General features: G+C 44.5%; 1 protein-coding gene across 1 annotated transcript in view; it reads left to right on the top strand.

Moving 5' to 3' along the window:
- Positions 1 to 6: 6 nt before the first annotated feature.
- LHFPL4 (LHFPL tetraspan subfamily member 4) overlaps positions 7 to 22,273 on the top strand; it is a 30,562-nt gene continuing 8,295 nt past the window's right edge. Inside the window, exon 1 of the mRNA XM_029918382.1 lies at positions 7 to 443. Coding sequence (XP_029774242.1) covers positions 38 to 443 — 406 coding nt within the window. The 5' untranslated portion in view covers positions 7 to 37. The remainder of the gene's footprint in view (positions 444 to 22,273) is intronic.

Genomic DNA, 22,273 nt, shown 5'->3' with positions numbered 1-22,273 from the left:
GCCGCCGTCGCCGCCGCCGGCCCCGCCCCCGGGCACCATGCTGCCCTCGCAGGAGGCCTCCAAGCTCTACCATGAGCACTACATGCGGAACTCGCGGGCCATCGGCGTGCTATGGGCCATCTTCACCATCTGCTTCGCCATCATCAACGTGGTGGTCTTCATCCAGCCCTACTGGGTGGGCGACAGCGTGAGCACCCCCAAGCCTGGCTACTTCGGCCTCTTCCACTACTGTGTGGGCAGCGGGCTGGCTGGCCGCGAGCTCACCTGCCGCGGCTCGTTCACCGACTTCAGCACCATCCCGTCCGGCGCCTTCAAGGCAGCCGCCTTCTTCGTGCTGCTCTCCATGGTGCTGATCCTCGGCTGTATCACCTGCTTTGCGCTTTTCTTCTTCTGCAACACGGCCACGGTCTACAAGATCTGCGCCTGGATGCAGCTCTTGGCAGGTAGGGGAGGGTTGGGAACGGGAACCCTAGAACCTCCTGACCCCCTCCAGGACCTCTTCTTGGAGAGGTCAGAGATAGATTCTGCTCTTCTGTCCAAAGACACACCTCCTTGGCTGTCCCTCAGCAATCACTGGGGAGGGGATTTATGAGAAAGAGATACTTTGGGGCAGGAGGCAGAGCCTTAGAACTGGGTCTTTGAGTCTGTGTGCTTGGATATGGGCAGACTGAATTTAGTGATGGATTAGTGTTATGTTAGAGTCTCTGAGGGTCTCTGAGTCTCTTTTGGCTCTCTAGGAGAAATAATTATCTGAATGAGGAGTTACTCTAGGAGTGAGCAATTTCTGTTTTATCAAAAAAAGCATGAGATGAGGAAAATCAAGAGATCTGACTTTGACCTTTATCTTGCTGACTTTATCAACTTAGGTGTTTCACTTTATTTCTCTGAGGCTAGGTTTCCTCATCTGTAAAACAATGAAGAGGATTCCAAGAACAAAGGAAATAGTACCTTGTAAACTTTAAAGTTCTGTATTAAGATAAAGGAGGGTAAGAGGAGGTTGTCTATACTGTCTATCCAGTGTTTGAAATGTGGGTAGTCGACAGAATTTGGCAACATGGGGGTCTTGGGAGGGCAGATCCCCACCTCCTGCCCCTGCCCAATGCAGGAAAAATTCTGGTACTATACCAAATGGGAATGAGTCCCTGGGATCCTGTGAAATGTTTAGCTAGGACAGACATCCTACCCTAGGAACAAGAGAAGGGCCTTTTGGAAATAAGAACTGCTGAGACCGTATTCCAGGATCCATTAGACTCCCCACCGCCACCTATCTTTTGATTGAAGGCAGATTCTGAAGATTCAGCAACTTGGGCATTTGCCTAATTGCAGGCAGGGGAGAAAGTTGGGCTGGGGAAAGTGAGGCCAAGATATAGCAGGAATGGGGGAGGAGGGCTGGTGAAGTCTAGGAAAAGTTTATAGCTCCCCCACCCCTCACCCCCAGAGATGAGAAAGAGAAGGGAAAATGTGATGATGTGCAACAGAGATGTCTTTCAAAATAAGTACCTCAGGGCATTCAACAAGTGTGGGCCTTTTCAAAAGAGACTCTCTGCAGGAGGTGTTAATATCACTTGTTGATGATTCCACTGCTCAAAATATTGGAGGGAATTATCTTTGGAGTGTGAAGTGTGTTCTGTTGAACATCCTCATTGAGGAAAACCTCCATTTTTTAAAGGAAGAATATGACTTTTGGAAATGGCTGAAAGTCACTTAAGGCCACGTATAGAAAATACAAATAGGTGATCAAACTGAGAAATGTCACCTGAGATGAGAGCCAGGGTATGAGGGCAAAATTATAAGAATGGTTTGCTTCCTCAAGAGGACTTTACAAATAGAGGGAGGGATTACTGTCCCATTGGAAGAGTTTCCTGTACTCTCAAAAGAACTACTTTGAAGAAAGCTGTATTAATTCAGAGGAAGACTTTCTAATGAGTTTGTTTCAAATATATCTTACTTCATCTACTTAGATGTGGGTCTTGTAGGACCTCTGAGGTTGAGAAAGAAGAATTGTAGGGGCTGAGAAGCATCTCTCCATATTTCTTAGTAGTACCCAAAAGGTGATTTTATCTATTTTCATTCTATTCTTCCTCCAAAGGCAAGCTGGAAAGAATATATACTCATCTGGAGTCCTCAATTCCTCAGTCTTAATTTAGAGTCTGCACATGGGTTGGTAACCCCTTGGCTTTCCAAGTTTCTCTAATTATGTGGGTTTAATCTTAGGGATTTGATGAAGTGTCCAATAACCCCATGTAATTATAGAATTTAAGGAATGATAGAGATCAGCTCCTTCAAATCCCACTCTCCCCTCCCCAATTTTAGAGAGAGGAGATTGAAACTAGAGAAAAGGTCTTATCCAAAGTCACACAGCCAGTAATGGAGTAAATTAGGTCTTGACTCCTGGCCCAGTGCTCTTTCCCTTGTATTCTCCATCTGAAGGCTGAGGAGGCCAGTTAGCAGAGTTGAGCAGTTTATTCCATTTTGCTTAGAGATTTCTGAGTTCTCTGGGTAAGTGACTGATCCACTTTGTTTAAGTGATATCAGGACAGAAGCCAGAGCACTGGACTGCAAATCATGGGATGGGGTCTTGGCTGACTTTGCCTGGGTGATTCGCCCTACAATATTAAGCAATTGTTTTTAGCTTAAATCTAAGTTTTGTCACCCTTACAGGGGGAGACTAATCAGTTACATTAGTGGATTCCAAGTATCTCTTTCAGACCTGTGGGTCTCCTAACACAACTCTTTTACCAAGATTATTCTATTCAAAAAGTAAGAAATCAAGTCACTTTCAGAGGAACCACAGAGCTGCTAAGGGCCTGATTTATATCAGGTAAGAATTAGAATTCTTGTTCAAGTGAACTTTTATTCAAGTATTTTAGGCTCTTTTTTTTTTAAAGTTTATTTATTTATTTTTGAGAGAGAGAGAGAGAGAGAGAGAGAGAGAGAGAGAGAGAGAGGCCAAAGCAGGCTCTGCACTGTCAACACAGAACCCAGTGTCAGGTTCCAACTCATGACCTATGAGATCATGACCTGGGCTGAAGTCAGATGCTTAACCAACTGAGCCACCCAGGCACCCCTATTTTAGACTCTTCTAAGTGCAGAACACTGGACTATTGGGAAAGTAATAAATAGAGATATCTATTTCTCTATTTATTCTTTACCTATTCTATGATCATCTCTGCGCTACCTGCTACAATACGGAGATCATCCTGGTCCCCAGGGATTTAGGTCTGTACAGTGCAATTCTTGCTCTCAGAAAGCTTACCATCTAGTTGGATCACTATAGTAGTCAGTATTCCTTCAGTGACAAGGGACAGAAACTTAACTCAAGATGGCGTAAATAAACAAAAATAAAATAAAATAAAATAAAGAGGGTGGGTTTTTGTCTCACATACCTTAAAAGTCAAGAGTATCTTGCCTCAGGGGTGCCTGGCTGGCTCAGTTGGTAGACTGTGTGACTCTTGATCTCAGAGTTGTGAGTTCAAGCCCCATGTTGGGTTAAAGAGATTACTTAAAAATAGGAAAAAAAAAAAAAAAGAGTATCTTGCCTCAATCATAGATGGATCCAGATAGTCACAAAATGCCATTAAGAATAGGTCTGTCTCCATTTCTTGGTTCCTCTGTATCAGCTCATTTTAAAGTCCACTTCTCTCTTGAAGGTGATAAATAAGGCTACTAGCAGCTCTGAGTTTACAGTGCGTTAGCCTAGCAATGCCAGCGGAAAAAGAACATCTGTTAGTCAGTGGTTCCAGCAAAAGTATCAGGGCTGATTCTCATTGGTTCAGGCTTTGGCCACAGGTTCACTATTTAGTTAACCAATGGACTTTGTCTAAGTCCTCAGCCACATGCCCATGCTTGGGACACATGGACTGACAGTGGAGAAAGGTTAATTCCTAAAAAGGGAAATAAATTGTGACCTTTCGTAAGAGGTGCAGAAAGAAGCCTCACCCTGGAGAGTCTGAGCACTACATATAATGGGTCATAAGTGCTGTGGAAACCCAGAGCCCTTGAGGAGGTAGCCCTTTAGTTGGCAGGCGAGGCTTGAGTGGAAAGTGAGGGTGTGGACAGGTGTTGAGGTATGGGAGAGCATTCTGAATGGAGAGGAAGATTGTGGCCAGAGCACAGATGTGAGAAAGCCACATCTGTCTTGAGTATGACATCCACATAGGGGAGCAGTGGGGGGAGAGATGAGGAAGGAATGATGGGGTTACAGTGTGCAAGTCTCTGAATACTCGGTTGGGAATTTGGACTTTAATCAGTAGGCAGTTCAAAGATACTATGGCTGTTATTATTATTAAGGAAAAATAGTTAACATTTTCTGAGCCTTCACTGTCTGCTCAGCCACATACTAAACATTTACATGCAGGGGTGCCTGGGTGGTTAAATCAGTTAAGTGTCTGACTCTTGACCTCAGATCAGGTCCTGAGCTCAGGATCGTGAGTTCAAGCCCTGCATTTGGCTCCATGCTGAGCATGGAGCTGACTTAAAAAATAAAAAGTAAACATTTACATGAATACTATTGTTTAATCCTCCCAACAGTCCTATGCAGTAGGTACTATTATTACTATTTTGTAGATGAGAACACTGAGCCTCAGAGAGGACTTGTTTGTCCAAGGTTATACAGACAGCAAGTAGCGGAACGAGGATTGTAATTTGGTCTGTCTGACTCTAAAGCCCAAGGATTTATGAAGGATTAATAAAGGAACATTAATGATGGGAACAGCAGCAAGAAGTTTTTGGTGTAAGACTTGAATGTTAAGTAAAGAGGCTGGAAGACCCATGTGGCTCTTCATGGAGTTAGTGGTCACTTCTCATGGTATCTCTGCTACTCTTTACCTGGTCTTTCCTATTTAGAGAGAACACACAATGTGCCAGCTTCCAGGCTAGACATTTTCATATCCATTATGTCATTTACTCTTCATCTGTTAAAGTGACTTGCTCAAAGATCACACTTCTAGCAAAAGGGGGAGCTGAAACTTAACACAGGTCTAAATGGATCTAGTACCTGTTCTTACCATCAAATTGGAACCTGGGGGAGGAATACAAAAATTATAAGGTGCGGCTCTCAGCTCTCTGTACTCAGTATTTACTGTGGGCTGGGTGAAGTTAGCCAAGGAGAGGGTTGCTGGCTGGAGTAGACACTAAGGCTGGAAGCCTGGTTGAGAGTCTGAGGGCGCAGGGTGGGGTAGTGGTTTAGAGCAGAGGACTTAGAATTCTTTCCCTGCTCCTTCCCAGCATGTGCCCTTGGATAAGTGAGTTTTCTTCTCTGTGTCTCAGTTTCCTTCTCTGTAAAAAAGAGATTATTATTTTTTAAGATTTTATTTTTAAGTAAGCTCTACACCCAGCATGGGGCTAGAACTCAACCCAGAGATCAAGAGTCACATGCTCCACGACTGAGCCAGCCAGGCACCCTGGTGAGATTATTAGTGTACTTATCTCAGAGGCAGTAGAAAGAAATAAACAAAATGTTGGGTATAAAGCACTGAATGTGTTCATAGTATAGAGTAGGCACTCAATAAATGGTCACATCATTTCTGTGACATAGTCTGAGCAAAGAACAGCTTGTGAGGAGCTCTTGCTGCTCAGGTGGCAGGGTTTGGATTGCTGGGATGATCAAAGGCCATGAGAAGTCGTAAACAGTCAGCAGAAAAGGGTCTCACAAATCAGCTCTCCCAGCTGCCTCATCTTAAAGATGAAAAAACCCTAGTTCCAGAGAGAAGAGACAAGTTCATGTCACAGAGTCAGGCTCTTCTACCCACAGAAGGGGGATGATTCCTACCACAATTCATTCAGTACTGAGTGCCTGCCATGTGTCAGGCACTGCCTGGGTGCTGGAGTCACCACAGGGAACAGGATGTGGGGGCGGGGGTGCAGGGGAGACCGAAGCTGGGGATGGTAGCATGGGGCTGGCGATCCTGAGGCCAGCACCTTCCAGCCTTCCAGACTGAGAGTGTGTATCCACACTATTCCTCATTTCTTTGGGGTTTGTTTCAGATTTGGTTTGAGATTTTATTCATCCAGTACATTTTTGTTTTAATTGTTTTATGTTTATTTTTGAGAGAGAGAGAGAGACAGAGAGCAGGCAAGGGGCAGAGAGAATGGGAGACAGAATCTGAAGCAGGGTCCAGGCTCTGGGCTGTCAGCACAGAGCCTGATGTGGGGCTCAAAGTCACCAACCACAAGATCGTGACCTGAGCCAAAGTCAGATGCTTAACCGACTGAGCCACCCAGCACATCTTTGTTGTATGTGCATGACCTGCTGAACACATTGGGGGGATTTCTTTCTTCCCCCACTCCATTGTCTTTCTTCCTTCCCCAACTGTTTCTTCCTTACTTTTTAACTTTTTTTCCATCTTCTCTCCTTACACCTTTCCTTTCTTTCTCACATCAGTCCTTTGCTGACAGTCTCCCCTGTGTGTTAAGCACTGTGCTAGGCTCTGGGAATCTGTAGTAAGGGTCTTCGCTGCCAGGCTGCTCACAGGATAATGGGAGAGGCAGGAAAGAAGACAGATCATGTCTTTGTGGATGACACATGAAATGACTGAGTCAAGCACAGGGTATTCTAGGAGCACAAAGGGGATTTCTGACACAGTTAAAGACAGCCAGGCAAGTCTTCCAAAAAAGTCACAACATTTGAACTCAGTCTTAGAGGATGGAGCAGAGGGAGAAGGGCAGCCAGGTAGAACAAACAGTTTGATCCTAGGCATGAGGATGGGAAATGTGCTGGTGTGTTTTGGGGACTACCAGCAATTAAGGCAAGTGAGTGTTCAGAAAGAGAAGCTAGATTGTGGAGGTTTCTAAGCCATGGTAAGGACTTTACAGACTATCAGTCAGCATATAGTTGTTGAAAAATTTTTTGGGGAATAATTAATGCATGCACATGATACAAAATTCAAAGGTAAAAGAGGTATACAATCAGGCATCAGTCTTCCTTCCTGCCCTCTTTTCCCAATGATCCTCTCAGAGTTCTCTGCAATACCCCTGCCACCAGTTTCTTGAGTATTCTTTCCAAGAAATCTCACAAATATACAAGCAAATGCAAACAATTTTTTTAAATAAAAATGGTGTATTAGTTATCTATAGCTATATAACAAATTACTCCAAAACTTATTGGCTTAAAACAACAAACATTTTCTCAGTTTCTGTGAGTCACAGGAATGTGGAGCAGCTTAGATAGGCAGTTCTGGTTCAAAGTTGCTCCTGATGATACAACCAAGACCTCAGCGGGGCTGTGGTCACCTCAGGTTGACTGGAGCTGGAGGATCCACTTCTAAGTGCTCTCATGTGCTGGCAGGAGCCCCCAGAATGAGTGATCCAAGAAAGAGGGAGAAAGGAAGAAACTATATCGCTTAACCTTTTTTAAATTTTGGTAACAGTTTTATTGCGATATAACTTATATGCCATACAGTTCATCCATAGGAAATGTATAATTCAGTGGTTTTTAGCCTATTCATAGAGTTGTACAACCATTACCACAATCAACTTTAGGATATTTTCACTACCTCAAGAAGAAGAAGCCTTATACCCTTTAGGTATCACCCCCTAAAGCCCTGATCCAACCTTCCCAGCCTTTGAACAACCACTGATTGACTTTCCGTCTCTCTATATTAGCCTGTTCTGACCATTTCATATCAATGAAATCATACTTTATGTGGTCTTTGCAACTGGCTTCTTTAACTTGGCATAATGTCTTCAAGGTTCATTCCTGTTATAGTGTGTATTAGTACTTTATTCCTTTTTATGGCCATAACGTTGCGTTGTATAGATAGGCCACATTTTGTTTATTCATTCATTAGTTGATGGACATTTGATTTTTGGCTATTATGAAGAATGCTGCTATGAATATTTGTACAAGTTTTTGCATGGGTGCACGTTTTCATTTCTCTTGGATATATACTTAGGAGTGGAATTGCTGGCTCAAATGGCAACTTTATATTTAACATTTTGAGGAACTGCCAGATTGTTTTCCAGAGTGGCAGTACTATTGTGCATTCCCACCCAGTGTATGAGGGTTCTTATTTCTTCGTATTCTTATCAACACTTATTATCTGACTGTTTAAGTTATAGCCATCTTACTGGGTGTTCAGTGGTATCTCATTGTGGTTTTGATTTGTGTTTCCCTAATGATTCATGGTGTTGAGAGTCATTTCCTGTGCTTACCAACCATTTGTATATCTTCTTCGGAGAAATATCTATTCAGATCCATTGTCCATTTCTTAATTGGGTTATTTTTCGTCTTTATTATTGGGTTGTAAGAGTTCTTTGTATAGTTTAGATACAAGTCTCTTATCAGGTATATTATTTGCAAATATTTTCTTCCATTCCATGGCTGTCTTTTTTGTCTTTCTTGATAATTTCCTTTGAAACACAAAAGTTTTTAATCTATACAAAATCTAGCTTACCTTACCTTTTTTCTTGTGGTTCTTGTGCTTTTGGTGTCATAGCTAAGTATCCTTTGCAAATCCAAGGGCACAGAAAACTTACCTCTGTTTTTTTTACCAAGGAGTTTTATGATTTCAATTCTCCCATTTATATCCCTGATCCATTTGAGTTATCTTTTTTTTAACTTATTTTTTAATGTTTTATTTATTTTTGATACAGAGACAGAGCATGAGAGGGGGAGGGGCAGAGAGAGAAGGAAACACAGAACCAGAAGCAGGCTCCAGGCTCTGAGCTAGCTGTCAGCACAGAGCCTGATGCAGGGCTCGAACCCACAAACATGAGATCTGACCTGAGCCGAAGCCGGAGGCTTAACCGACTGAGCCACCCAGGCGCCCCGAGTTAATCTTTATATATGGGGTAAGGTAAGGAAGGGTCCAGCATCATTCTTTCTCATCTAGCAATCCTGTTGTCCCAGCACCATCTTTTGAAAAGATTATTTCTTCTCAATTGAATGCTCTTGGCATCCTTCTCAAAAATCAATTAGCCATAATACATGGGTTAATTTCTGGACCCTATTCTATTCCATTGATCTATATGTCTGTCCTTATGCCAGTAGCAGATTGTCCTGATGATTGTTGTTTTGTAGTGAGTTTTCAAATTAGAGAGTGTGAGTCCTCCAACCATCTTCCTTTTTAAGATTGTTTTGGCCATCATATTGCCTCTTTAAAATTTTTTAAGTTTTCTTAAGTAGGCTTCACATCCAGCGCAGAGCCCAATGCAGGGCTTGGACTCACAACTGTGAGGTCAAGACCTGAGCTGTAATCAAGAGTGGTACACTTAACTTACTGAGCCACCCAGGCACCCCCGTCACACTGCCTTTTGTGTCCTAATCTCAAATGTCACATACCATTGCTTTTGCCACACTCTATTGTTAAGATTCCATTTTAGTGTATAAAAAGCTACTTTTATTTTAAATGTATATTTATTTATATTGAGAGACAGGGTTTGGGGGGCAGAGAGAGAGTGAGAGACAGAATCCTAAGCAGGCTCCACTCTGTCAGTGCAGAGCCTGATGTGGGGCTCTATGTCACAAATTGTGAGGTCATGACCTGAGCCAAAATCAAGAGTCAGATGCTTAGCTGACTAAGTCACCCAGGCATTCCCTAAAGAGCTACTTTTTCTTAAGAGCTGCATAATACACTTTCATGTCGATGTATCATCATTTATTTCATCAATATTTAAGTTGTTTATGATATTTTGCTATAACAATATTTCAGTGGATAATGTTGCATATAAATAATTTGACACATACATATAAGGATAAAATAAAGACCTAGAGCAGAATTCCTGGATTAAATGGTCTGCATATTTATAATTTTGACAGATCCAGCATTAGTCCCCTCTGTCGAAGTTGTACAGAGTTTCACTCCCAGCAGCAATGTATAAACACACCTGTTACCTCCATCCTTTCAAATGAGTGTGTTATCAAATATTTTATTTTTTGCCAACCTGATGGGTAAAAAAAAAAACTCTTAAATTTTTATTTATTTTTTTTAATTTTTTTTAATGATATTTATTTGTTTTTGAGTGAGATCATGACCTGAGCTGAAGCTGGCCGCTTAACCGACTGAGCCACCCAGGCGCCCCAAAAAAACTCTTAAATTTTTAAAAAATGTTTGTCTATTTTATTTTTGAGAGAGGAAGAGAGAGAGAGAGTGCAAGCAGGGGAGGGGCAAAGAGAGGGAGAGCGAATCCCAAGCAGGCTCCATGCTTAGCACAGAGCCTGATGCAGAGCTTGGTCTCATGAACCATGAGATCATGACCTGAACCGAAGCCAAGAGTCAGATATTCAACTGACTGAGCCATGCAGGTACCCCCAAAATACTCTCTTTTAGTAGTAATTTGCCTTTCTCTTATTATGAATGAAGTAAACCCTTTTTATATATATCTTTTCTATAAACTGTCTGCTTACATATATATTTCCTTTTTAAAATTTTATTTAAAGTTTACTTTTTTTATTTTGAAAGAGAGAGCACGCACACAAGCAGAGAGAGAGGGAGAAAGAGAATCCCAAGCAGACTTCCTGCTGTCAACACAGAGCCTAAGAGATCATGACCTGAGCCTAAATCATGAGCTGGAGGCTTAGCCCACTAAGTCACCCAGGTACCCTATACACACACACATACACATACACACACACACATATATATACATATATATACACATACATACATATATATACCTAATATATATATATATAGGTATAATGGTATAATGAGAGCCCTGGACCAGTAGTCTGTGCCTGACACATAGTAGGTGCTTAACAACCGCCTGTAAATGAATGAATGATGACATCTGATTGAAGTCCTTTTCTATCATCCACTCCTTTGGAGGCACCATATTCAGTGGTCAGACAACTTGAATTTAAATGCTAAGTGTGACTTTACCAACTAAGTGTCTTTATGAAGGTTACACAATTTCTGAGTCAGTTTTTCTCATCTATAAGATAGGGATAATAATAGTAACTATCTCAAGGGGCTGTTGAAGGGTTGATTGTGAGTACTCTATGGACCTGGGCACAAAGGAGACCCTCGAGAACTGTTAGCAAATGTTATTAGCTGGTGTATGACTTGGGTCAAAACACTTTGGCTCCAACATTTCATTGTCTGTGCTAGAACAAGAGAGGAAAGACAGAAAAGAGGGAAGAATTAGAATATAAGGCTGAAGAGGCAGGTAGGGCTGGCTATGGAGAGCTTTCCAAGTTGGACCTCGGAGTTTGGGTCTTATCCTTATGTGATGGGCATTCACTTTTAGGCCTGAGAGTCACCAGGGCCAAATGTAGGTGAGAAAGAAGACTGGGGTTGCTGCTGCAGGGATGGACCAGATGGAGGCTTGATGGGGTCAAGGAGCCCATGGTCCTCTTGAAAGGTACTGAGGTGGCGGGGAAAGAGGAGGAGGAAGAAGACGGGAGACCTCTTAGGAGATGAGTGGCTGTGCTGGGGGTGAGGACAAAGCAGGTGGTACACAGGACTCCAGGTTTCCTCCTCGGATGATTGGGTCTCTGGACTGGCATTCCCAAACATGCAGGAGGAAGATCACATCAGTTTGGGAAATGTTGAATCTGCAGACCCTGTGGGACATGAAAGAGGAAAAGGCTGACAAGCGATTGGATATTTAGGCCTGGAGCCTAGGGGAGAGGTCTCAGCTGAAGACCGAGATGTGAGGCATCCTCAAATGAGTTTGAGGGTGGGTGAAATTACCCTGGGGGAAATGTGCAAGGAGAATAGGAGAGCTTAGAAACACCCTTTAAGAGGCAGGTTGAAGAGAAGCCAGAAATGGAGGCTTGGAGCGAAGAACCAGAGCAGCTGCTGAGATGAGCAATGAGACACTGAGAAGGATGACTTCGAGAAAGGACGCCTGCTTGGAGGAGCCCCAGGGGGACCGGGAAGGGATGGAACATGCTGGAAGGGTCTGGTCCGAACTAGAGGGACCGGAGACTTCAGATCAAACCTGAGAAAAGAGGAGGCAGAGCTGAGCCAGGGCAATGGGGGATGCATGGATGGGTGGATTCAAAGGTCCTTAAGAGGCCATGGGCTCGTGCAGGCTGGGCCTGGTGGGGGTAGTGAAGTAAATACTGTTTCCAAATGAGTGCCCCATGAAGTGATGAGTGTCCCATCTCTCTGTAACAGTATCTGTGTCACCAGATACAGTCATGTGTCTTCTCATTGAAAAAAATTTTGTTTTAATTCCAGTGTAGTTAGCATACAGTATGATGTTAGTTTCAAGTGTACAATATAATGATTCAGCAGCTCCATACATTACTCAGTGCTCATCAAGATAAGTGTACTCTTATCCCTTTCACCTATTTCACCAATCCCCCACCCACGATTATTTGTCTTCTTACTAGTCCCCCTACTCCCCTGTAATGTCCTCAAGATCAGGAACTAGGAGCTAGGGACTGAATTTCTGAGGAAGTGTCCCAGGAAGAGGAATGGTCAGTACAAAGGCCTCCATGTGGGGCTGAACTTGACTTATTTTAAGGGACAGAAAGGAGACCAGTGAGGCCGGAGTTGGGGGCATGGAAGCCTAATGGCTCCAGGGAAGGTGGGGGAGCCTACCTCAATGCTCTATTCTGAGTGCTCCTGGGGACCTTGCAGAAGGCACTGAACAGGGGAGTGGCACCATCCATTTCAGAAAGTTCACTGTGGATGCTGAGTGGAGAGCAGCTGGTGATGAGGTAAGTGTGGGAGCTGAGAACTTAGGAGGCCCCGGTGGTTATCTAGGTAGGAGGGGTCATGGTTGGTTGGACAGATAGGTGCAGTTGAGATGGAGAGAAGAGGTCAGATCCTGGATAGTTTTGGAGGTTGAGCCAGTTGACCTTGGGAATGGATTGCATGTGGAAATCAGAGAAGAGTGGAGTCAGGAGCCTCCCTAGCATCTGGGTGTTGGATGGGGGATGGTGAGCCCAGTCACAGGAGTCCTGGCTCCCAGCATCCCAGGCTGATAGAGGCACTAAGGTTGGGCTTAGAGGCACTAAGGTTGGGCTTAGATCTACAGATCCAGTGGGTTGGAGCTGGTTGGTAGGAGCTGACTGTGACAGTCTGCCTTGTCCTGGGGGAGCAGAGCCACTGCTCAGGCTTAGGAGCAGGGGCCTGTAGACACCCTCCTTCCCTTGGGGGGTCAGTCTGTCAGAGGTTGTCACCACTGGTCACTAGTGCACCAGGCACTGGAGAAGCAATCATTGCAATGCTGGGATCTCAATGCAGATGCAAACTCTTCATTGGGCTCCTCTCAGCCCCAAACGCAGTCTGATCCTTTCTTAAACCTAAAGGAGGCAACACAAGCCGCTGGCCATGCATCTTATGCTGGAATGCTGCTCTGTGTTCCACCCCTTTCCTAAGACCTTTACTGCTTTGTAAAGTTATCATTGTTCTTTGTAGAAGAACTGGGGACTGTAGATGAGCAAAATTACATCCATAATCTCACGCTCCAGAAGCAGTCATGAGCATAGAGTACTGGTTATGAGCAGGCTCTAGAGCCGGACTCTCTGAGTTTGGCCTTGCTGGCTGATTTTGCAACTTACCAGCTGTGTGACTTCGGATAACTTGGATAACCTGTGTCTCAGTGTCCTCATCTTTAAAAAGAAAAGAATAATGCAGATTATTGTGCAGATTAAGTGATCTAAGGTGTGTAAAGTACTAAAGTGTCTGGCATGGTAAATTCTATATAACTATTTGCAGTAAGTATGTAAGTATTTTTTCTCAAAGTGAAATTATAGTGCGTTAATTTTTACAGCCTCTGGAAACCTAACATATCATGAGTATTTTGTGTATCATTAAATATTCTTCAATAGCTACCTGAGCAAATATGTGTTAAAGTTTCATAGCGTAGTGGTATTCCATGATATGAAAGAGCTGTATTCCCATATTGCTGGATAATAAGTTGCTTCTTTCCATTCTTCCTTTATTATTTCTCGCTCTCCTCCTCTTCTCTCATAAGTAACAATGTGATGGTCATCCTTGTAGCTAAATCTTAGAGCAAGCTCAGTCAAAAGGGGTTTAGAGATTTTCATTTTTATGTTCTTGTGACTAACACATTATTTCTGAGAGTTACATTTGGACTGTGCATTGCCATTTTTTTGCTTTCATTATTTCATTGCAAGTGAGTAAGAATCTCTATCAATAGTCACTTACTAGTAGATAACTCCTGCCCATCTTACGGTTTCAGGTTACTCTTTCATATGTTTCTGAGCCCAAAATGTGCAGCAGGTTATCAGTGCAATATCTCCCTCCCCTCCTATTCTTCAGACACTCACATCCCCTCCCTAGAAGTAACCAAGGTTGGGGCATGAGTTCTCAGTTCATTAGATCAAGCCCTACGTCGAGCTCTATGCTGACAGTGCAGAGCCTGCTTGGAATTTTCTCTTTCTCCCCCTCTCTCTGCCCCTCCCAGACTCCTTGTGTTCTCTCTCTCTCAAGATAAATAAACTTAAAAAAAAGTAATCAAGGTTATCAGTGTCTTGTATACTCTTCCAGAAATATTTTATGTCCATGGAAGAAAACACACACACACACACACACACACACACACACACACACACACACACACACGCACACACACACTCTTTTCCTTACTCCTTAGAGAATGCTAGCATCATGCCACATATGTTGCTCTGGACCTTGCCTTTCACTTAGCACACCCACACATCACCCACATCAGCACACCCACATCAGCTTCCTTTGTCCCTTTTAGGACTACGCGGCATGCCTTTGCATGGATGTGCTCTATCTAACCCGTGATCTATCGATGGGCATTTAGCTTCCTTCTCCTGTTTACTTATAACATATTATGTATGTAGTCTTTTTAAAAGTTGGGTTTTATTGAAGTATATTTAGAGAAAAGCACAAAAATCATTACCTCTACAGCTCAGAGAATTTGCACGAAGTGTATGTGCCTGTGGAAATAGCATCCAGACTAGGAACCTCATGCCCCCTTCAATCATTACCCCCAAAGGGAATCACTATCTTGATTTTTCAGCCTGGAGGTTAGTTTTGCCTGTTTTTGAATTGTATCACACTTTTTCTCAGCCGAAAGGCTCTCAGATGCAGCAAATTGTTGCTCACAGGGTTTTCCTCCTCAGGCAAGGTCATGCTCTGGTGAGAGTCCCCTCCTGCCTTGCAGAGGCACCCTCTGGCTGGTGGGGGTGGGGGAGCAAGCTCTTCCGGGTCTCCTCTAATAGGGACGTTAATCCTATCATGAGACCTCACCAAACCTTAATCACCTCCACATACCATCACACTGGGGGTTAGGCCTTCAACATATGAATTTTGTGGGGACACAGTTCAGTCTATAGCAAGTCTCTGTGGAGCCTGCCTAGGGACCAAAAGCCCTGGGGACATCCGGTTCGTTCGACACCTCTCCACCCCCCAGTAAAGGGTAGCAGCTGTGGCATGTCGGGCATGCAGCGGGCAGCTGAGCAAAAACAGAGGCCTCTCTCTCAGGAGTGCCCAGCTCAGCAAAGGTCCCTTGAGGATGGTGTAACAGTGTTATAATGAAATGCTATTAAAATAGCTAAGCATAAAATGCATCATTAAAAAGCTTTACATAAAGGCACATTTACAGCACACACTTTAAAGAAAATAAACACCTCAGTGTATCATATATTTTCTTTATTAATTCTTCACCACTTTTGGTCTCACCCAAGTTTCATTCTCAAACTCAAGTATCATTCTTCCTTTTAACTCTCTTTAAGTTTCTTAATTATTTTTTAAAAAATGTATGAGGATATCATGGTCTGGTATAAATAGAAAAGGATTGTCCATGATATAGTTTTTGTTATAAAGTAATATATGCAGATGTTAGACTCTTTCTTTTTTCTTTTACATTTTTAAAAAATGTTTATTTACTTCTGAGAGAGAGACAGAGTTGTGAGCAGGGGAGGGGTAGAGAGGGAAAGAAACACAGAATCAGGGGGCGCCTGGGTGGCTCAGTTGGTTAAGCATCCGGCTTCAGTTCAGGTCATGATCTCACAGTTTGCGGGTTCAAGCCCCGCTTCAGGCTCTGTGCTGGCAGCTCAGAGCCTGGAGCCTGCTTTTGATTCTGTGTCTCCCTCTCTCTCTGCCCCTCCCCTACTCATGCTGTGTTTCCCTCTGTCTCAATAATAAATAAACATTAAAAAAAAAAAAAAGAACCAGAAGCAGGCTCTAGGCTCTAAGTTGTCAGCACAGAGCCTGATGCGGGGCTCGAACTCATGAACCATTAAAACATGACTTGAGTTGAGGTTGGATGCTTAACCAACTGAGCTACGCAGGTGCCCCACAGACACTTTCAACATTATAGGAGGGCACAGAGTGAAGAGTGTCCCCCTTTCCACCTCCCAGGAAACATCTCAGAGGCATCCATCATTAAATTGCTTCTGTATACCTCTAGAAATGTTTATAGATACACAAACTTATATGTGTGTTCTTTGAAAAATCAATATCTTAAATGATGTTTTTATTTATTCATTGATTTTCTTAAGTTTATTTATTTTGAGAGAGATGGGCGTGGGGAGAGGGACAGAGAAGAAGGGAGGGAGAGAGAATCCTAAGCAGGCTCCACATTGTCAATGCAGAGCCTGACTTGAGGCTCGAACCTATGAACCTCCAGCTCATGACCTGAGCCAAAATCAAGAGTTGGACGCTTAACTGACAGAGCCACTGAGGTGCCCAAATGATGTTTTTAAATTTCATGAGTAATAAATGAATAAGTTCACTCTTTGAAAAGCTGAAACATTACATAAAGGCTAAAGTCCCCACCCCCTCCCTGCCCAGAGGTCACCACTTTTATAAATTTCCATTTTCCCTAGGTCTTTTTCTGTGCATTTACATATGTGTCTATGAGACAGATATACCATTGTCATTTTCTTTGTTCCCCTTACTTACTTTCTTCCTCTCTCTTCCTCTCCCTCTCTCGTGGTAAAATACACATAACATAAACCATGAACCATTTTTTAAGTGCACAATTCCATGGCATTAAGTACATTCAGCATGTTGTGCACCCCACCCATCTCTCTCTTCCGGAACTCCTTTTCATCTGACAAAACTGAATCTCTGTCCTCTTTAAACACTAACCCCCCCACACCCCTCCCTCAGCCCCTGGCAACCACCTTCCTACTTTCTGTCTCTGTTAACTTGACTCCTCTAGGGACATCATGTCAGTGGAACCCTACAGTATTTGTCTTTCTGTGACTAGTGCATTTCACTGAACATAATGTCCTCAAGGTTTCTCTGTGTTGTAGCGTGTGTCAGAATTCCCTTCCTTTTTAAGGCTGAATGACATCCCATTGTATGTGTGGACTGCCGCTTGCTTCTTTGAAACAAGAGGGAACATGCCTATGTGTGGACTATCTACCTGCTCAGGTATCCAAGAGGAAAGATGGCTCAGAGTATGGCCCCCAGCTCTGTTATCTCTAGCCGTGTGACCTTGGGCTGTTTCTTCATTCATAAACATAGAGCAGTTAGAACAGTGCTTGGAACACTATGTGTTTGACATTTTAAAATGAGAATTGCTGGGGCATCTGGCTGGCTTAGTGGGTAGAGCATATGACTTTTGATATCAGGGTCGTGAGTTCAAGCCCCATGTGGGGCATAGAGCCTACTTAAAATAAAAAAAAATTAAGTTCTGACTGCTTTTTGCAGCAGACATCACGTGTCAGAAAGCTTGCTCTGTCTGTCCTCACAGCCGTTCATTCCTTCTACCTATTCTACCCTGCAAGAAGGTACATCCTTCTTAAAAACCATAGATGGGAGTATACTATACATTGTATTGTCAACCTTGGTTTTTTGAACTTTCTTAATGTATCTTGGAAGGTTTTCCATGACAATTGTGTATACAGTTGTTCTCCACTTATTTTAATGGCTTTACAGTATTCCATGGCATGGATATACCAGACTTTATTTAATCGGTTCCCTCTTCGTAGACATTGCAGCCCTTTGTTATAAAGATGGAGGTGCAGTGAATATACCCCATATACACCGTCTGTGTACATGCACAAGTTCAGCCCCAGGTACATTTCTGAGTCAGGGATAAGTGCATTTATGATCCTGATGGATACTGCCACGTTGTTCTCTAAGCGGAGTAGGCGTCCTGCCTTCACTCACCACAAACAACGAGGCATACCCCCATTATCGTGGTGATGGTGACAACCCAATATATGGTGCGGGTTGAGAAGTAAATATCCCCATCCCTATGATGACAGAACGGAGGTTCAGAGAGGTGAAGTGACTTGCCCAAGGACACACAGTTAAAAAGCTGTTCTCCCGATATACACATATGCTGTAAAGTTCAAAAGGAATAACGCATTATTATAACAGGACTAGATTTGGCTGCATGTGAAAGGAAAACCCAAAATAACTGTGGTCTAACGACCCAAGGTCCTAGTCTCTTATAGTTAGACAGTCCAGAACTGGTATGGTTGCCGCCGAAGTCAAGAGCTATTTTTAGAGCTCTGCTTCACCACTCTTGGGTAAGGCCCTTGTTCTCATTGTTGAATATGGCTGGTAGGACCCCAGCCATCATCTCTACATTCCAGGCAGCAGGATGGAGGAATAGATGAAGAAGAAGGGGCAGAGAGCACATTCTAACATCCTTATAAAGTTATGTAAAGTAATTTTTCATGAAGACACATAGTACATCTGCATGCATTTTTACCTGCTCATGTGGCCTCATCATGTAGCTGCAAAAGGAAGGTGGAAGCTATATTTTTGATGGTCACGTTCTCAGCAAAAAACTGGGGGTTCTAAGAGTAAGGAAGAGAGGTGAACAGATACAGTAGCAAAGTACTGGTCTCTGTCATGATTATGTGTAAAAACGACACTAACCACCTTCCCCAGGCAGTGGCTGTTAACTGTTCTTGACTATCTGGAAAAAGACTTATCTTGGGGCGCCTGGGTGGCTCAGTCGGTTAAGCCTCTGACTTCGGCTCAGGTCAGATCTCACGGTTGTGAGTTCGAGCCCCGCGTCGGGCTCTTTGCTGACACCTAGCTCAGAGCCTGGAGCCTGCTTCCGGTTCTGTGTCTCCCTCTCTCTCTGACCCTCCCCCTCTCATGCTCTGTCTCTCTCTGTATCAAAAATAAATTAAAACATTAAAAATAATTTAAAAAAAAGAAAAAAGAAAAAGACTTATCTCTGTTGTCCAAAAATTCTTTCCACTTTGCCAAGTGTTGCCATGACCTGTCCCCACTTCACCAGTAATAATTTGCATACCTCTTCTTACCTGCCAGTTGATTCTCACAAAAGCTCTATGAAATAAGTAGGATGGATGTCATGACCCCATTTTACAGATGAAGAAGCTGAGGCCCAGAGAGGTAAACCAACTTTGCCTAAAGTGACACAGTAAAGAATGGAATTCAGCTTCCATGCAAGGTGGGCAGTGTCTCATGGTTTCAAGGAGAAAGGCTCAGTTTGGTGCTAGGATTTCCTTAACTCCTTACACACTATTAAGTCTCTTCAACAGAGAGAGAGAGAGAGAGAGAGAGCTTAGAGCATTTGGCAGGCAAAAGTATTCAGCTAGAATCTAAAAACATTGTTTTGGTTTCATTATATTTATAGTTTCCTTCTATTTGTGGCAAATGATCCTGGTTTCCTTTTCTATGATAGTGATTTAAAGCTTACTTTTTAAGTAAATGCCTCTAAGTTAAAAAGTGAGGGTATTTAAAGAAAAATGTTAAGTAAAGACCTGTTTGGGTTTAAATACAGATCCCACCACTGAGTAGCTCTGTGTCATGGGATATGATACTTGGTTCCGCTGAGCCTGTTTTCTCATCTATAAAATGAGGATGATGATTTTCTCCACTTTATAGATTTGGAATAGCATTAAACAAGATCATGATGTCAGGAGCTCTGTACTTCGGCATGTAGTTAAGCACTCAATGCTATTTGTTAACATTATTATCATATTATGAATATTCATATTATTAATTTTGTCACAACACTTTCTGGCTGCTTGGAGCAGGGGAAGTCAGTGGACTGAAGGGTAATGAATAGAGATGCCCCATCAGAGGGCCCCCTTCCCCTCTACCAGTGGTTCTCAATCAGGGACAGGTTTGGCAACCTGCCCCCCACCCCCACCCCCCCAGGGGACATTGGGCAATGTCTGGAGATGTTTTTTATGATGACTGGGGCAGGGGTGGGTGGTGGTGGTGAAGGTGTGCCACTGGCCTTTGGTGGGTAGAGATGAGGGATGATACTCAACATCCCCACAAGGCACAGGACAGCCCCCATCATGAAAAATTATCAGGTCAAATGTCAAAAATGCTTCCATTGAGAAGCCTTACCCCGTATGGCACCCCACACCCATGTGTGTGATTCAAAGCAGCCGGCTCATTATTTCCAAAAGAAACTCGAACTTAGACTCCAAAGACTTCAGCTTCAGTTTTCTCATTCAGCACATGGGGATGCTGATACCTGCCTTACCTGTAGTCATTCCATCTCCTGATGGTTGAATCTCTTTGTCACTTCCTTGTCTTAGACTGTCCCTAGTGGTCTTTTCCTCTCTTCCCTCTCAGGTCCAGGGGAACCATCTGATCGGTATTTCACCATTTGTTTGACTTCTGGGTGTTTCCCATTCCCTGAGCAGCCTCAGGCGCCCCATAGCCACCACCTACAACGCTGCACAGTTGCGGAAGGCAGAGAGAGTTAGAGGCGGAGAGGCCCCCCCGCCCCCATCCCCAGCAGCCTGTTATTCTGGGTCTCAACCTGGAATCTGCTTCCTTGCAAGCACTCCCTGACACGCATAAGTATTCTGTTTGTGTATTGACTTGATTTTGTTTCTCTCACACACGTCTTCTGGGGACCACGCCTCCAGTGCCGCAGCATCCTGCACAGTGCCCGGCACACAACTGGCACTCGGGATTTTCGAGTGCAATGTAGGAAAGGAGAGCCGGAGAGAGGAAAAGGGCCAGGGGCTAGATCCAGAGAAGCCAGAGAAGCAAGAAAAGGGAGAGAGAAGAGGAGGTGTGATAAAAGAATGTTAAATGTGGAGAGAGAGATCTAACCAGACACAGGGAGAGGGAGGGTTAAGGCCGATACTTGGGCGCGATGGAGGCAAGCCCGAGAGCAGGGCTGTGAAGAGACAGATGCAGAACAAGAAAGATGAAAAGGGTGGACAAGAGAAAGGAATGAGGAGACACGCGACTGAGAGAGGCACGTGAGCCGTGAAAGCGAGAGCGTTCGGGCGCCGGGCCACGGGTAGGAAAATCCTTGAGGGCTGTGCGCAGAGAGGAGGGGATGGCCCGCCCCGCCCTGCGGAGCCCTGCGGTGCTGCGGGGAGCTCCGGGCGCCGGCGCCGTCTCCATGAAAACGGGGACGCTCTGGGAGGTAGAGGAAAAGCGGCCTGTGGGGAGGGGCTGGGTGGATTTAGCCCATCGCCAGGCTCTTTTCCTCACCCCAGCCTTTCGCTGAGGAGGCGGGAGTGCGCCACCTGGGCCGGAGCCCTCGGATACCAGGGGCGCTCCTTTTCTCCCTTTCCCCGACTGGAGCCTGGAAGGCATGCAAAATGTCTGGGATATTGGGGGAGATGGGCTGGTCGACCTTCTCCGTAGGCTTCTCCTCCCTTCCCGTCCCTGTGCTCTGTCCTGGGCCTTCTCTGTATCCAGAGCTGCAGTCCCAGGGATTAGCCTGCCCAAATTTCCATTCCCGGCATCGATTTCCACCTGAGCTTACCTCTCTCCATTGGGGCGTCCAAAGTACATCCTCGAACTTGTGTAATTCTTTAGCTTCCCAAGCTCATTCTCACCCCAGGGCGTCTTGCATTTGTCATTCCCTTTTCCCAGAACCCTTTTTCCAGCCGGTAAACTCGCGGTACTCTAGCTGCAAATCATCTTGGTGGAGGCAAGCACTGGAAAGGGGACAACGCCCAAAAGGTGTGTGTGGTCACAGTGCTATGGGAGAGCCCTGCATCAGGACGAGGAGCACGACCTAGGAGTGTGAGGGATACTGTCGTGTCGCAGGAGGGCGGGGGAAGCCACAGGAGGCGAAACCTTAGAGCTAGGGTCCCCCCACCCCCCCGCACTGGCAGATGGGAACCTACGGACCCGTCACCCGCAGGAGTACTTCCTTGAACAATCGGTGAGGGAGAGACCTGACAAGGCTGAGGGCGTCCTCCCCACCCTGGGACTAGATGGGCCTCATGGACAGTTGCGAAGCACTGACCACCAGCCTTTCTTTGTCATCACTGTCTTCTAAAACCCAGGTTAAGCACCCCATGGGCCTGGTGTGGAACCTTCGGGTCTCAGACACAGTAACCTTGTTGCTGGTGGGACTGTCAGACACCGCGAGGGCAACATCAAGCCGCAGACACAGTCATAAATCACAAAGCTGGCTGCTCCCACCGTGTGACAGGAGTGGAAGGTCACAGCCC

This window comes from Suricata suricatta, chromosome 12 (genome assembly GCF_006229205.1).
Source record: "Suricata suricatta isolate VVHF042 chromosome 12, meerkat_22Aug2017_6uvM2_HiC, whole genome shotgun sequence".
Classification (NCBI taxonomy): domain Eukaryota; kingdom Metazoa; phylum Chordata; class Mammalia; order Carnivora; family Herpestidae; genus Suricata; species Suricata suricatta.
This window is presented reverse-complemented; position numbering and strand designations above follow the sequence as displayed.